General features: G+C 42.1%; 4 protein-coding genes across 13 annotated transcripts in view; 1 reads left to right on the top strand and 3 right to left on the bottom strand.

Annotated features, from left to right (window-relative positions):
* LOC137970040 (centrosomal protein of 95 kDa-like) overlaps positions 1-4700 on the top strand; it is a 67669-nt gene extending 62969 nt beyond the window's left edge. For 2 of the 3 annotated variants that reach the window (XM_068816496.1, XM_068816497.1), the window contains exons 18-21: positions 7-159; positions 2381-2514; positions 2872-2956; positions 3275-4700. In XM_068816496.1, the coding sequence (XP_068672597.1) occupies positions 7-159; positions 2381-2514; positions 2872-2956; positions 3275-3439 (537 nt within the window). In that variant the 3' untranslated portion in view covers positions 3440-4700. The remainder of the gene's footprint in view (positions 1-6; positions 160-2380; positions 2515-2871; positions 2957-3274) is intronic. The other variant, XM_068816495.1, reaches the window with a different exon arrangement.
* Positions 3646-12669, bottom strand: LOC137970041 (uncharacterized). Its single transcript, XM_068816498.1, has one exon. It carries the CDS (start codon positions 11059-11061, stop codon positions 8995-8997), a length of 2067 nt encoding a protein of 688 aa, XP_068672599.1. The 5' UTR covers positions 11062-12669; the 3' UTR covers positions 3646-8994.
* LOC137971648 (uncharacterized) lies at positions 6785-8902 on the bottom strand. The gene has a single exon (XM_068818439.1). The coding sequence runs from the start codon at positions 8900-8902 to the stop codon at positions 6785-6787; it is 2118 nt and encodes a 705-aa protein (XP_068674540.1).
* Positions 12670-15035: 2366 nt separating the features above from the next.
* LOC137971059 (trace amine-associated receptor 5-like) overlaps positions 15036-16481 on the bottom strand; it is a 70185-nt gene continuing 68739 nt past the window's right edge. For all 8 annotated transcript variants that reach the window (XM_068817782.1, XM_068817781.1, XM_068817785.1 and 5 more), the window contains one exon: positions 15036-16023. In XM_068817782.1, coding sequence (XP_068673883.1) covers positions 15053-16012 — 960 coding nt within the window. In that variant the 5' untranslated portion in view covers positions 16013-16023 and the 3' untranslated portion in view covers positions 15036-15052. The remainder of the gene's footprint in view (positions 16024-16481) is intronic.

The raw sequence follows: 16481 nt of genomic DNA, 5'->3' as shown, positions 1-16481 counted from the left end.
TGCCAGCGTGAGAAGCAGGAGCAGCAACAGCAGCAGCGGACAGTGAGAGCAAAACTCAGAGAAAAACGACAAGTATCTGCTCGTGCGCGACGCTACTATGATGAATATGAACTTCGCATGCGTGCTCGGATGTTGAAACGGCGTACAAGGGAAGAACAGGTGACAAAAACTGAGTATATAATGTTGGACTGGTTATGTCACATTTTTGGATACCATAAAGTTGGCGATAAATTAGGCTTATTGAAGATTAGCACAGCCTGTACAGTTCTGCAAAGTTGTCGCGCGATGATAATCTGTGGCTTTGTCATTGGCATTTTGTTTTGTTTTGTCAGTTGTTTGTTTGTTGGTTGGTTGGTTTTGGTAAGTTGTGCATCTTGGTAATCTTCGTGCAAACATTTGAGCAGTGCACTTATCATTTAAAGTGCCCCTAATCCTTCAATTTATTATTTTTTTGGTAGATTTTCATATCTTTCAAAAACTCATTTTCCGAAAAATTTGTTTAAAATTTTGAATCCTGATTTTTTTACGAGCAATAATATATAAAAGTCTATTTTTTCACCTATCGTTCGCGATATATCGAGCGTGACGTAAGGAAAGAACATCGTGCAAGCTTTCAACGCTTCATGCCAGGGAATAGTGTCCTTTTCTTACGTCACAGCTTAAAAGTGTCATATATCGGACGCTTCTCATTGGCTCGTTCCTAATGGGCCCACGAGACATAAATTTGTCCAGCAGGGCTTATAGCGCGCAGAAAATTAAAAATTTCACTAACTTCAAGGGCTCGGAAAAAAAATCAGGATCCAATATTTAAAAAAAAAAAAACTCCGAAAATAAGTTCTCGAAAGATATGAAAATCTACCAACAAAAAGAAAAACAAATTGTAGGGTTAGGGGCGCTTTAAAGGGCAACTGACGGAAAAATTCGTATATTTTTTACCGTCGATTTGATTAGCTCTTACTACAATCACTCGCTTTTTGGCAAAAGTTTGAATAAAATAGGAATTTTTTTCCACGATCGTTTGGCGACCATTTTGAAAACGTTTTCGTTGTGGTCACATGTGGTCATTACGTCATAAGTCTGGAAAAAGTTAAGAGCAGTCATTAAATCCCTTGCTTTGCATCGCGTACAACTCGCAAAGAAGACTTAAGTTGGATGTCGTCAAATAAAACTTAGCCGCGATGAGGTACGAGACAAGTTCATTATTTATCTTTCTTCGCTTTTGTCAACCACGGATTAAATGAATCGACCCACGGAGGTCAAAAAGTGTTAAAGGATAAATGTAAACCTTGTAACATTCGTAGCGCCATGGAAAGCAGAAGTCGGTTGTTTGCTATCAAAATATAACGGCAGTGAAACACGGATTGCTTAGATCATTGATTTCTTTACATCAGTAAAGATGTAAGTTGTACATTCTGAAATGTTCCAGGACAGTGTTCTAGCAAAATGCGGGCCGACACATAAGCAAGCCGATCAGCTTTGATAATTGTGTAGATGGCGATCAGTATTGATTAAAGAGATGAACTTTTTACTGTGTTTTTAAGCCGGCATGGTGTAAAATTTAAAAATGGACGACGTATACATGTATGTTGAATAGGAATGTTAGCTAATAAAAGCCCAAATAAACACTGTGAATGCAAGCGAGTGATTGCGCGAAAGGGATCAATGTAAGTTTTTGTTGTCATGTGAGACGTGAAATGTCCTTACTCAAGATCTTGCAAGTTATGAATGTAGATGTAGATATGTGGACGTTTAGACGAGGCAACTATTCATCAATAACAGTTTATAATTGAAAAGGTCATGAGAGGGAAACTATGTTAACAAAACACTAAGTGACCCACGTTTTAAGCCTTGATTTCAAAAAGACACCTCTTTATTTTAACTGTAATTTTCCTATTTAATGGTCTGCCATTACTAACATTATGTTCTTGAGAGAGCTGGATCGAGGAGAAAATGACGTCAAAGGCTCACTAGTTTAAGAATGCAATACGTGTGTACGCCGCAGAATTAATATGCAGCACGGGGGTTTTGGGCTTTCAGACTTTTAAACTCACGCTTTGGATATATAATAAGCTGCGTTCACACGCTGAAATTTTAAGCTAGTGAGCCTCTGACGTCACTTTTCCCTGGATCCAACCGTCTGAGGTCCAATCGGTCAGTTTTGAACGTGAGTAATGGCGGACCGTGAAATCCAAAACTTACACTCAAAGTAAACGGCCTTTGAATAAAAATCAAAGCTCAAAATTTTACCAGTCAGGTGTTAAGCGAGCACACTTTCAAACTCGGAAGAGAAAAAAGAAAATGATGTTTTTTATTATAGTAGCACTTTATAATCGTGCTCATGAAATTATTCATCATTCAGGACTTATTTTTTTTATGATAGATCTTCAAAAAGTTGTTTCAGGATGGTTTGGATATTCAAAAACAACGCATACGAGAACTCAGAGAGTACGCTAAAGAAAAGCGAGAAGCCCTGGCTGAGAAGCAGCAAAACGAAATCGAATCACTGGAAAATTTGTATCCTTTCACATATGACGTGCGATTTCGTTTTTCCGAAAATTTACTTTTTAAGCGATGGTTTGTTCAGATACTTGTTAAAGTTGCTCATTTTGTGTGTTTATGAAAGTTACCCAGGTAAACCAAAACGACGTACGTACTCAAAGGATGCCTGCATTGGCAACGCTTGCTTTCAAAATAGCCAGTTTTCGAGACGTGACGCTTATTCAAAAATCAAGAGTAAGTCGACGTTAGAAAATCACAAAAAAGCTTCTTATCTAGTCACAAATATTCGTATATATACCTTTTTTCATTTGTCCCGTCTTTAAAAATCCCTGTTACCAAATTCATCATTCTATTTTCCTTGATGCATATTAGCTATCGTGATCAGTTTGCTTTGCTGGCGGAGGGAATTGCCAGAGAGAGATTCGAAATGGAAGTGCGAGAGAAAGCTCAGGAAAAGGTAAGATTTTAAAATTACGAGAAAATGTGCGAACTGTACAATATCTCGCAAGATCGAGGCCATTTGCGCCAGGCAGGCCGTCCAAGATGGCGTCCAAACGCTGAAATCGCATGGCACCACGATCGATAACGGAGAGGCATCATGCGGGACTGACACGATTAGGGTGTGGTCTCCTTCGTCGAACGCAAATATTAAGAAAGGTACCAGAGAAGAGAAATGTGGGACGTCAGGTGCGTTCTCGATGAAAAAGAAAGTTAACGCTAATGTGAATCTGTCGTTAATTTACTTTCCATTTATTCTTCAATTTTCTGTACTTAGGTGGTGCTGCAAATGCGAAAGGAGTTACGTTGCAAACTGGAGCGCGACGTTAAGGAATTTCAAGAAACTTTACAACGTGACGAAGATTCTGCGTACTTCAGACAATTAGAGGCCGATAGACTGCGAGGAAAATTCCAGCTCGCGACTCGAAGCGCTTTTTACTAGAGATAGATTGTGTTCAATTAATTTATTTCTTGACATTAAGAGGGGTGGTGTTGGACGGGTTCAACCCTTCATCTTCATCTTTTCCGTCCACTTGTACCTGGGGTGTTGCTTTTTGGGTGGGTTAGTGATTTCAAATTTCGATGGCTTTGTTTTCCAAGCGGTGTCAAATAATCGTTACAGTGCAATTTGGCCATGTAAAGATACCCTTTTTTTTTTTTTTTGTAGTACGTTTACTACATACTATAAGTTCGTGGCTGCCATAGGTCCGCTGCATGAATCTCGAAAATAAACAGATCTGATTGAAGCATGCGTGAATTTCAATAAATGAGCCCCAGAATGGGCAAGAATTTGTGACGCTGATGAAAACAACAAAGCAGCTTCTATTTCCAAAACGATAAAATTTACCTGGTGGTAAATAATTTCGTCTAGGAGAGTGAAGTTTTGACTTTGCAGATACCAAGGTCAACCTCAAGAATTGGACGATTGTGATCTTTGAGTTGAATTCGCACATTTCTTGTCAAACTTTATAACACCTTAAAGAAAAAAAAAACAAAACCCCGGTCTCTTGCCATTTTGTCACAGATGTATTCTTTGTTAGCGAGTTGTTGGTAACACGCAAGGTAACTTGATCACAGGGGGCTGCTAAAAACTGAACGTTGCAAAAATCTCCCAAAATGTTTTTCGCAAATTTTAACTTTTTATATTCACGGCACATTATTTATGTTGTTTTCTGGTCGCAAATACTGTTGCTGATGACAAGTTTTATTCTCGATCGACACTTGGAACCCTACGGAAACACAGGCTTCTTATAGAGGATGTGCACGGCGGCCATATTGGAGGACCGAAACAAAAGAATGATATTCCTTTAGGGAATAAATGTTATGTTTATGCAAATATCTTTAATTGTTTTGGTCCTACAACATGGCCGCCGTGCACATACTCTGCACAGTGTACTCACGATTTACAGCCACTGTGACGTTTAACTTTCTTCCTTCTTTTTTTTTTTTTTTTTTTATGTGCAAAACATTCCACTCTGTCCAGACAAACTGCCGCATTGGTGTGATGAATGTCTTGTTTCGACAGATTAAAGTAAGACCTCTTCTTGAAAACTGTGTATCAATATTTAGTTACTTTTGCAGCAGAATATTTGTTTTGCATAAATCAGGCTAACAAAGTCTGTAGCTTGTTTAGTTCGCATTTTTTAGCGTGCGAAATAAAGTGACCGAGCTCCTGGAGGGGGAACGAAACTAGACTTTTCAAAGACTTAACTGATCAGAGTAATGTGAAGTGCTAGGTTTCTACCCCATATGAACCATGTGAGCGTTAGCCCCACTGATGGATCCGGAAATGGGCCCACACAAGGACAGAGAAAAACTCTGACCAGGGTGGGAATTGAACCCACAGCCTTCGGGTTAGATCACCGCTGCTCTACCGACGGAGCTACAAGGTCAGACGCGAGCAGGCCGTGGGAACTGAAGATGTTAAAGTCACGACAATGAATATGTACAAGTACAAGGAAGGATTACGTTTTTTGCAAACGTGGGCTGTGTAGCACTTATATTTTACATGTTCATTGCCGTGACTTTAACATCTTCAGTTCCCACGGTCTGCTCCCGTAGCTTAGTCGGTAGAGCAGCGGTGATCTAACCCGAAGGTCATGGGTTCAATTCCCACCCTAGTCAGAGTTTTTCTCTGTCCTTGTGTGGTCCCATTTCCATTAGTAGGGCTAACGCTCACGTGGTTCATATGGGGTAAAAACCTAGCACTTTACGTTACAGTGTAATCACTTTAGACTCTTCAAAGGCTTTTTTCTCAAAAAAATAGCTGCACGACCCCACCTTAAAATTTCAAGATTTCCTTATCGAGGAAAAAATAATCATGTATAGAAATGGACGGTTAAATCTGTCATACAGGTTTTTCGCAAACGGCAAAAACATCGTCTGTTTTGATAAATGATATCGTCTGTTTTGATAAAAATGTTGACGGTTTCGTCTTCATGTTGTTTACTAATTCGGAAAATTTTAACCCTCGTCGTACGGCTAGGTTTTGAGAAAAAGACCTTTGAAATGTCTAGTTTTCAATCGCCCCCTTCAGGAGCTCGGTCACTATATATTGTGCATTTTCCCCTGATTTTCATTTATTTGTTAGGTATAATTACATTTTACATCAATTGCAGTGACTAACACTTCAGAAGAGACATCCCGTTGTTTTAATTTCACAGATTTCAAAATCTTGTCCTTTTCTTTGGAAAACTGTAGTAAGCTACCTTAATTTCAGGCTTAACTTTGCATATTGTGTTTGTCATGAAGACGACGAGTTTTCGTGCGAACGAGCAACACATATTTGATGTCTTACTTTGCGGCTTTTTAACACGCGTTACATCGTGAGGAACGATTTAACTGAGATGAATTTCTAACGAAATGTGGTAATGAAATGTTTCCTCTAGTAAACCTGCATTAAAGTGTGGAGGTGAAAGTAACTTGCTAAATGGGTTGCGGAGAGAGAAAAAGCCACAGAACAAAGTGAGCTATCGCGCACCAAATTTGGATAAAAATGAACCAATAAAATCGAGGTGATCTTGTTGTGTATTCGTCACGCAGAGCTTCGTATTTTATCTCGCCTTGGATTTACGGAATAGCTCAAAGCAATTACTAGAGAGAAGGGCGTTGTGCTTTTCGGTTTTGTGGTTTGCGATATTTTTTCGAACAGTTTAGTCTCGGTTTTCCCTCCTTTGGCAATTGATTTTTGGTTTTTGGCTAGAATACATTTTTTTTTTTTTTTTGGATTTAAGAAGAAAGAAACGAAACTTTTTTTCATTTTAATTCAATGAAAGGGAGAGATACCAGAGGTTATCCCTTTCGACGGTATCTATAGCGGTGTCAGCTCCGGTGGCGGAGAGATCCGTGAAACTAAAACGATCAATGACTCACAGGTTCCACAAGGCTCAGGTTTATTGAGTAAACTCTTACAGCGATCCTGTCAAGTAGGACGTGTAGGCAAACACTCTGAAAGGTTCTGAGTAGTACACCAATAACTGGTGGTTCCCGTCGAATTTCTGTGAGCCTTATGAAATTTTACAAGCGTGTGCGATATTTAAGCTAGAGTAGCGTGATAGCTAGCGGAAAAGCCATGTGACATAAATGCGGTAAAAAGGGAAATAACTAAAATATTACGAAAGAAAACTAAGGCACACGGGTGCCGTAACACTGCTTCCCTAAATGCCCTTCATTTACTGAAAACCTAATTACTAAAGGGGGAAAGGAAACTATATTAAAAATCTCGACAAAAAGGCGAATGACTACTAGAGTACCGAAAACTGATAATAGAAAGGTAACTAGAGACTACTCAGTTCTTATTGTCCTCTTTAGGTAAGAGTAACACGAGTTTGTGCACTGGTCTTTGAAAAAACTTCTTTTCTCCGTCCTTGGCGGTCATTATTTGAACTTTACGGACAAGGTTGTCTTGGCTTGGAAGTACTTTGGTTACTACTGCAAGGAGCCACTGATTTCTTGGAGATTCGCCATCGCATGCTAGTACGACGTCTCCGACCATAATAGATGTTTTTGTTGTTGGCCATTTTTGACGTTTCAGGAGGAGGGTGCAATACTCTTTTTGCCAGCGCAGCCAGAATTGGTTAGCTAGGTACTGGACTCTTCTCCATCTCTTCCGAGAGTACAAATCGGGTGACTCGAATTTACCAGGGGGAGGTAGTACAACTTGAGTCTTGAGGGTGAGGAGATGGTTAGGTGTCAGTGGTTCCGACCCGAGTGGGTCTGTTAGGTTTTCTACTGTTAGAGGACGGCAGTTGACGATACTCTCGGCTTCGGTCAGAAGGGTACGAAGTGCTTCGTCGTCAAGTTGGGTACCATGGTCCAACAGCAGTGATGACAGAACTGACCTTGTTGTTCGTATTTGACCTTCCCAAACACCACCCATGTGAGAAGCGTGAGGAACGTTAAGGCTGAACTCTATACAGTCGCAGTCTTGCGCAGTTAAGCATTCTCTGACAGGGGTCTGGTCTAGTTCCTTGAGTGCATTACTCAGCTTATTCTTTGCGCCGACAAAGTTAGAACCTTGATCGGATCTAAGCTGGCGAACTTTTCCTCTGCGGCTGATGAAGCGTCTGAGGCCGTTGAGAAATGAATCTGTTGTCATAACGTTCAATGTCTCCAAGTGAATAGCGCGTGAGGCTAGGCAGGTGAATATCAGACCCCATCGCTTCAACTCTTTTCGTCCTTCTTTAATGTAGAAGGGCCCGAATACGTCCATTCCAGTATAGGTGAACGGAGGAGATGGCGTAAGTCGTTCAGGGGGTAGATCTGACATCTTCTGGTCTTGGGTGCGGCCTCTTAACTTGCGACAAGTAACACATTTAGCGATGATGTGAGAGATCATAGAACGGCCGTTAATGATGTAGTATCCAGCTTGGCGGATAGCATTGTGAGTCATGCAATAACCTTGGTGATGCTGCTTCCGGTGATGAAACTGGCGTATGAGAAGAACAGTCACGTGGCTGGTTTTAGGCATGATAAGGTGGTGCTTGATTTTGTACGGAGAGGTCGAATTCTTGAGAGGTCCTCCAACTCTAAGCAGGCCTTCTTCATCGAGAAATGGGTCTAGCTTGTAGAGGTTACTGATCGGCTTAACAGTGTTGTTTCTTTTCCGTGCGTTTTGCGAATCTTTGAAATGATCATCGTTGCCATCAAGCTTACTTAGAATCTTTATTTCCGACTGGAATTGGTGATGTTGGAGTGATCTAAGGATGAAATTTTCGGCTTTGGATAGCTCTGCCACCAATGGGGGTTTCTTTTGTGGACGCCAGTTGTGCTTCTTCTCCAGGCGTGTCTTTTCAATCGCTCTCTGTATGCGAACAATGCATCGTTTAAGACGGTTAAACGAAGAGAAGTGATTGAAGCGTTGTAGCTCTAGTATCCCAGGGGAAACTGGTCGAATCTCGACTTCATTGATCTCGGTTGTGAATGTGGATGCTGAATCCTTTCTGACTTCAGCGTCTGACGGTAGTAAAGTATAGACAGGATGAGACTGCTGTGGGAGAGGGTCTTGTTGCCATAAAAACTTTGGTCCGGTGAACCAGCGGTCGCTTTGTAACAGTTCCTTGGCAGTTAGGCCGCGTGAGGCTTCATCGGCGGGATTTTCTTTTCCTGGAACATGAAACCAGTCTCCCGGAGAGCTGCGATCTCGGATATGTTGTACACGGTTGCCAACGTACACGTGGAAGCGTCGTGCATCGTTGTTGATACATCCTATCACGATCTCGGAATCAGTGTAATAGTAGCAAGGGATGTCTTCGATATCAAGTTCTCTCTTGAGCATTGAAGCTACATTAACGGAGATGACTGCGGCTGTTAACTCAAGGCGAGGAATTGATATTGGTTTCAAGGGGGCGACTCTAGACTTCTCTAAGAGGTAACTGACATGAACTTCGTCTCTGTGGTTGGCCATGCGTAAGTATGAGATTTGACCGATGCCGTTGTCACTTGCATCGGAGAAACTGTGGAGTTCTGTCTGAACTGGATGACCAAAATCGGTCGGCTTTAGACACCGGGGGAACGTGAATTTCTCGAGGAGTGGAAACTCTGATCGCCATTTTTCCGATCGCCATTTTTTTGGATGAAGATGCCGGTAACTTTCTTCGTTCGGATGGTGTTGGAGCCAACGATCGTGTTAACTTGTAAGTCGGCCTCTGGGGCACTTATTCCGAGGTTGTGTGGGAGGGCGTCTGAGATGAACCCGTCAGTGGACTGATCGTCCAACACCGCATAGGTTGTCAGTTTTTTAGCTGGGTTAGACTGGTGAGATGCGTTAACCAAGACGATTCTTGCACACGACCTTCCGGTTCCCTCCTCCCCGCAGACTTGCGTGCAAGCTGTAGAGGTGTGATTGGTTTGAGGAATGTCTTGGCGTTGACGGGCTGGCTTGATCTTTAAAGCAGTTAAATGCCTCTTGTGACAGATGCTGCATTCTGGTGGAGCTTGATCGCAGTTTTCGGCGCTATGTTTGACGCTCATACATTTACAGCAAAGTTTCTTTTTCTTGAAGAAGTCTTTTCGTTCGTCGAAGGTTAACTCTCGGAACTTGTTACACTCGCTCAGGGTGTGTGTCTTTGTTTGATGAAACAGACAGAGCTTATCTGCTGTGGAAGATTCTTGAATTGAAGGCTGCGGCCCCAAAGACTCTCGCTTTGAGTCTGAGTGTAAGGGTTTGCTTTTGCCACCTGTTTTCGACGCCATTATTGTAGAGTAGGGCGGTTTCCTGCGATGTGGAGGATCGGGTGGTGAAGATCTGCCACTAAAAGTCGGTCCGAGTACTTTAGGTGAATTTTGGTAAATCTGAGGGATGTTCATGCGATCGGCGTGAAAGGTTACCTCTGCGACGAATTCTGCGAAGGTTGGGAATGCGTCGCAACCTTTCTCTTGTTGAAGCGTTTGGACCCTTGATGACCATTTGGTCAAGAACCAGCTGGGGAGTTTCGTAACCAATGCTTGTATCTTGGAAGGATATTCGAAGATTTGCAGACTTGATAGATGCGTTTTGGCTATGTCTACTTGCTGTAGAAAATCACTGAAGTCTCTAAGACCTTGCGCATCATTGTTAGCGATTTTCGGCCAATTAGCTAGTTTGTTCTCGAAGTCTGTGGCCACAATGGCGCTGCGACCGAAACGCTGTTTAAGTTTCTTCCGGGCTTCATTGTAGGCAATTTCAGGGCTTGCGCCGACCATGTATTGAAGTTGTTCAACGACCTTCTTTGCTTTTCCGTCTAAGTGCTGGAAGAGAAGGTAAAGCTTTTGCTGTGCGCTGACCGGTGCGGAATCAATCAGAGCGTAGAAGGCGGTCTCCCAGATAAAGAATCTTGTGTCGGTTTCTTCTCCTGTGAAGACGTCCGGTTTGGCTTGTGGGAGTCTTTGCAACTGGGTGACCTTAGCCAAGGCCTCTGTGATTTGAGAGATGTTATCGGATCTTGGACGAGCTTGGTTACCCGGGTGGTTGAGACGCTGGGTAGAAGGACTTGGTCTTATATCGTGGTACACAGTAGGTGGAGAACTCTGAGGAGTGAGTGTATCGCCTTCTTTGTGTAACTGAAAGGTTTTCGGGCTCGTGTGTTGTACGCTGCTAATTGCATATGTAGGATAATGTGACATCACGCTTGCATTTATGGTTCCGGAGGGAAGCGATCTGAAGGGTGCGCCTGCGCCCGTTAGTGATTTTGAAACAACAGTGTGACTGTTCGTGATGTGCTGTGTGGAGGCGTGACTAGTACTTGGAATGCCCACATTAGCGAGAGCGGCAGGAGGCTGGGAGGCTTTGGGAAAATCTTCGTAGTTGAAAGGATTTGCAAGGCCATCTGCCAAAGGGTTGAAGTTGGGTTGATGTCCCATTATTCCCAGGTCGAGGGGAGATTGATGTTCTGCGCCTGCGCCCGTTAGTGATTTTGAAACAACAGTGTGACTGTTCGTGATGTGCTGTGTGGAGGCGTGACTAGTACTTGGAATGCCCACATTAGCGAGAGCGGCAGGAGGCTGGGAGGCTTTGGGAAAATCTTCGTAGTTGAAAGGATTTGCTAGGCCATCTGCCAAAGGGTTGAAGTTGGGTTGATGTCCCATTATTCCCAGGTCGAGGGGAGATTGATGTTCTGGAATGGTTTTTTGTAGAGAGTTAGCTATGTTTATTTGTGGCTCTCTCTTTTCGGCTTGATTGTTCACCGGATGTATTAGGCCTGTGGGCGAGTACAAGGATGGAAAGAATTGCTTCTGTGTGTCAACAAAGGATGTATCGATAACTGGCTGCAATAAGTTGTTTATCGCGGTTTGATGGGACTTCCGTATTGTTCATAAAACGATCAATCAACTGTTCTTGTGTTTCTTTTGGCAATCCCATGTCGTCACGCTCGAATGGAAGTTCATCCATTTGTAATGCTTCTTCGCGAACGGTTTCTTCCGCTATGGTTTCGCTCAATTCTTGTTTAAACTCGTTTAAGACCTTTTGTTGTTCGTCGATCGCGTCGCTAAATTTGATCTTTTGCTCCAATGCCGCGCGCTTTGCTTTTACGTCGATCAAAGTTTCTTTTGAAGAACGAGGAGAGGAACCGGATGCAGATGTCATTTTTGATGACTTGCGTGACGAGCCCGATCTAAAGGATGTGATCTCTTCCCTTTCGATTGATTTTATTTTGTAAAATGCGGCTCTTTGGCAATCTTCAGTGACGTCTTGAACGGTCGAGATTAGATCAGCGACGCCCTCTTCTACTGGGGTAAGCCTAACTAACTCTAACCAAGCGCCCAATTCGAGTTTAGTTTAATCTGCGATTGTGATTAGTTTCTTTGTTCTTTCGTCAATTTCCGTGGGGTTGTAGCAGCCGGCCACGAATGCGTGGAATGCGGTGACGTTTGCATGAAAGCGCTTGTTTCTGCCGTCTTTGCGGATTTTTCTTTCGTTGTGGAGCGGAACTCAAAACCCTTTTCGGTCAAGGTCCCTGCTTGTGTTTCGGGTTGATTTTCGGCTTTACTTTTTTCTAGGGTTAATTCTTGTTGCTCGATGGTGGCTTGGGTGAACATCTCGCCAAAACCAGTATGGGCGATTTCGTCCGGCGAAACGATTGGTTTTGTTTCTTCTTTGTCTTGTGACTGGCTCATAGTTCGAATTTTTTTGGCCGGAAATTCGGAAAGTGATGAGGCAAAGACTCAGTTGTTTTTTTGTTAATGGTTCTGTTTGCATACTAAATAGTTAGCTAACTCGAGAACTTTTCGAGTTTTCAATACTTGATAAGTGGACGACTTCTCCTTTGTTTGTCGCTTCCAGCATATCAGTGTTCTTCTTTTCCTGGCTTCCTCCTCGAGCACATGCTCTTCTTTCTTCTTTTCGTATTACGCGTAAGTAAGAAAGGAACGGACTTACTTGTGCTCCTTGCCTGATTGGTTTGACTAATCAACTGTTTCCAGGGTACTGGACTGGTTTGGTAGGCGGTTTGTGCCAGTTGTCGGAACTTGAAGCAGAGGTTCGACTCTTCTTCTTCTTGGACAGAAATTCGACTATAGCGGTGTCAGCTCCGGTGGCGGAGAGATCCGTGAAACTAAAACGATTAATGACTCACAGGTTCCACAAGGCTCAGGTTTATTGAGTAAACTCTTACAGCGATCCTGTCAAGTAGGACGTGTAGGCAAACGCTCTGAAAGGTTCTGAGTAGTACAGCAATAACTGGTGGTTCCCGTCGAATTTCTGTGAGCCTTATGAAATTTACAAGCGTGTGCGATATTTAAGCTAGAGTAACGTGATAGCCAGCGGAAAAGCCATGTGACATAAATGCGGTAAAAAGGGAAATAACTAAAATATTACGAAAGAAAACTAAGGCACACGGGTGCCGTAACAGTATCCGCCCCGATCTTATTAATTGGGAGTTCGTTTTGGTATCGTATCATATAGTTTTTTGGTTTTTTGTTTCCGCCTCTCTATTAGCAATGATACCCTTTTATCTGGATACGTATGCGCCACCTTACCTCGAACCTTTTCTCCCAGGGTGAACAATAAAATTCGTCCAAATTCAACGGCTAATACATTAACCAACACTTAAAACACGCCTAATCCAGCAACAAAAGTAAGTCTGCATCAACGACAACGAATCACCTCCGCAAAACCAGCACGATTCCGCCAAATAACTTCGCAAGCGACAATCAGTCACTGAACCGCTTTGTTAAATTTGAGCTCGCTAAACACCCACCATGGAGGCAAAATTTTCTTCGATTAGGTACCCGAGGGCACAAAAGCCATTCACATGGAAGAAGTAGACCTACATAAGTATAATTAGTTGACTATGAACTATGGTCTTTACAGCAAGACACATGAACACTTTAGTGAACGTTTGTTTATTTCTTTTCCTTTGCAGTGACAGAAATATCGAATTAAGCATACCAATGCAACCGTTAACTGTATTAGACCTTATATTTACATTGTGAGTGCGGGCCTTGGTGATAAATAACTATGAAAAATAAGCTAATTAGGAACAAATATGCTCGTGACGTTTTACCTTTTTATCATTCAGTAAACAATGAGGTTATAAAAAATATTTGATAGCTTCCAGGAAAAGACAATGAACTAAACAGTTGCTCCAACCTGGACTGGAAAAACGCTGATACACTTATTTTTGTACTAAAAGGTAGCAAACATTCTCTTTACATTTATGCATAGAGTATTGCCGACAAATGTCTTGCCAGACCAATCATTTATTTTGTGCTTCTTTTCTGCCAAATATTCCTAATAATGGTGAAAAATAAGAGAAACCCTCCCAAACATTCATGGATATCTGTTTCTACTTTAATTCGTTCCCAATAGAATTATAAGAATACACCCACCATGGAGGCAAAATTTTCTTCGATTACGTACCCGAGGGCACAAAAGCCATTCACATGAAAGAAGTAGACCTACCGTACCTAGATCTCACTCTGTCATTGGAAATTGGGAGATCTGGCCTCGAGATTACGCATAATCGCATAATAACGAGGCCAATATCCAGCCATCTTGACCGAACAAGCTTGGTCAATAACCATATTTATTCAAGCGTAACCTGTCCGTAATATTTTAGACGACAGTGTTCGTGACCCTCAGTTATTTTCTTCGCTCTGGGAATATCTTTTCGGGTTCTGTCATTGTTTTGCTATGACCGGAAGCGATTATTTTGGATTCATCAGTCATGCTTGGATGAATCTAGAAAGAAATACAGGGAAGTGGTCCAATTCTTTGTTTTAGTGTGTCTTTGTGTTACAGTCAGACGCACCTTACCGTGGCCACCTAAGTGTTGTACAAATTGTCCGCCAATCAGGGTGTGTGAATTTGACCGACAGTCACGCTTCCTTGCAAAGTTCGCGCAGTTGTAAGTTGAAAACCGTTGCATGGGTTGTTGGGTTGACGTATTTACACGTACTTGTCAAATGTAAAAGTTTGTTGGGTGGCCACGCTAAGGTGCGTTGCACTGTAAACAAATTCTTTTCCAAGCGAAATTTTACAGCACTTCTAGATGTGTATCAGCTCGCTTTTACCAACATAAGAAATAGCTTTGTCATGTGGGCACTAACACAAGCTTTTTTTATACTTTCTCTCGTTTCGCTTTGTCGATGCATGTTTAGCACATGCATTCCACTGTAAAACACTGAAAATTCACAACTTACAGCATGACAGCGGAACTGTGAACATGTGAACCATCGCTAAGATTTATACACATGCTATGTCTGAAAAACAGTTTTATCAGTACTGAGAAAAACGTACGGCTCTTGACACTAGAATATCAATAGGACTCGACTTCAGTGTTCTTTTACCGTGAGAAATGGAGACCCGGATTCTTCCTATGTTGTTGATGGTTGAAGATGAGCTTTTTTCTCACAAAGAAGCTCTGATCGTGACTTCCAGAGGAAGCAGTAATTCCTTCCAAAAATTCATGGCTCTTTCACATTATTTTCTGCACATTGAATACGGCGTGTTTACACAAGACTGAGATTTCCGTAATTTTGGTAGGCCATCGTTACAATTGTAAATCGGGCTTTAGAAACAACATTTCTTATTGTTGAAGTCGGATAGGGAGAGCAAGCAACCCGCCATTGATTGGTTTCAATCGTTTCGAGCCTTTGGGTCTAGTGGAATGGCGTCAAGTTGAATTGCATTATCGACGCCCGACCGTTTAAAGGCCGATAAAAGTGAACCCACTCGAAACCCTTTCATCCGCATGGAATATATCAGTGGATTAACAAGGGAGTTAGCCAAGAAAAGAAAGACCACGGTCGATCGGATGTGAAAATGTGAAGCCTTCTTGGACGCTTCAAACTTCAGAAAATACGAATTGGTAGTTACGTAAACTACAGCTGGGAGCAAGCTCAATAAAGATGAAATTGTAGCTATAAACAGAGTGGAAGTCAGCTTTCTTTCCCTGACGGATGCGGTATTGCCTCCTTCATTGACAGAAAGTATGCATTTCACTTGAATAAAAATGATAACGTAAGATACAAGAATAATGCAAAAAGAAATGCAATAATACGGTATATACAGTATCGTATCTATCAATACATTTTTGTCATCAAGGACTTCAGATAATGCGAACTGAACCATTTCCCTGGCGCCAGCAATTCCCCAGGTAGAACAGATAATGATTTTATACGCCCTTATCCTCATAACACGGTGTTTAAAAGGATAAAGTATAGAATACATTCGCTCTAATGAAATAGCAGTTAAAATGGCAAGCGATGCCATTGAAAACAAATGTAACAATGATTGTTTCAGCAGAACAACTAACCACTCATCGCTTTTCGGCTCCCACATTCCACACATTTTACCAGATCGTTCAACCTGCAGTGGACCTGAGATCCCGCCTGCTAACAGGTCTGCTATGGCTAAATTTCGCATCATAAGGTAGGTGCCGCGTCGGTGTACAAATCGCTGTGTGGCAAATACAATGAGAGTGATTATATTCAGGATCACTATGGCCAGACATTCAATGATGGTCACAATAATCCATGGAACACAATGTGATGGAGGGATCGTGTTGTTTGTGGTGTTATTAGCTAATAACATCATGAAAGAGATACCTGAAAACCAAAGGAAAGAAGATTTGTTAACATTCCGAGGACCTAAGCAGACCCACACATCACTTTGAACCAGTATCTTTACTCAAAATGCCAGAAAATACAAATGTTCCAACTGTGACTCATTCTTCTTGAAAGAACAATGAGTCGCTAGAGTTTTCAAGGAGGCACTAATGGTAGCAATCGCAATCACGTAATTATCAGTCTCCTATGGAAGGGCTTTTTTGTGCGCATTACTTAGGTTTGCACAGGTTACCTTTTGGGTTAAAGGGGTTCTCCATATTGGGCTCAAAAGATTGTCATGTAAACCTTCGTCCCGTGAACTCCTAGCATACTAAACCGAGCATGAACTAGTTCTGCGAGATGCATCCAATTGTTGGTGGCACATGACAATTAAACTGCAACACTGCCAAATAGCAGTTTTCACAAAAGCTTGCGTTTTTGGCTTAAACGAACGTCTT

Source organism: Montipora foliosa, chromosome 9 (genome assembly GCF_036669935.1).
Source record: "Montipora foliosa isolate CH-2021 chromosome 9, ASM3666993v2, whole genome shotgun sequence".
Classification (NCBI taxonomy): Eukaryota; Metazoa; Cnidaria; class Anthozoa; order Scleractinia; family Acroporidae; genus Montipora; species Montipora foliosa.
This window is presented reverse-complemented; position numbering and strand designations above follow the sequence as displayed.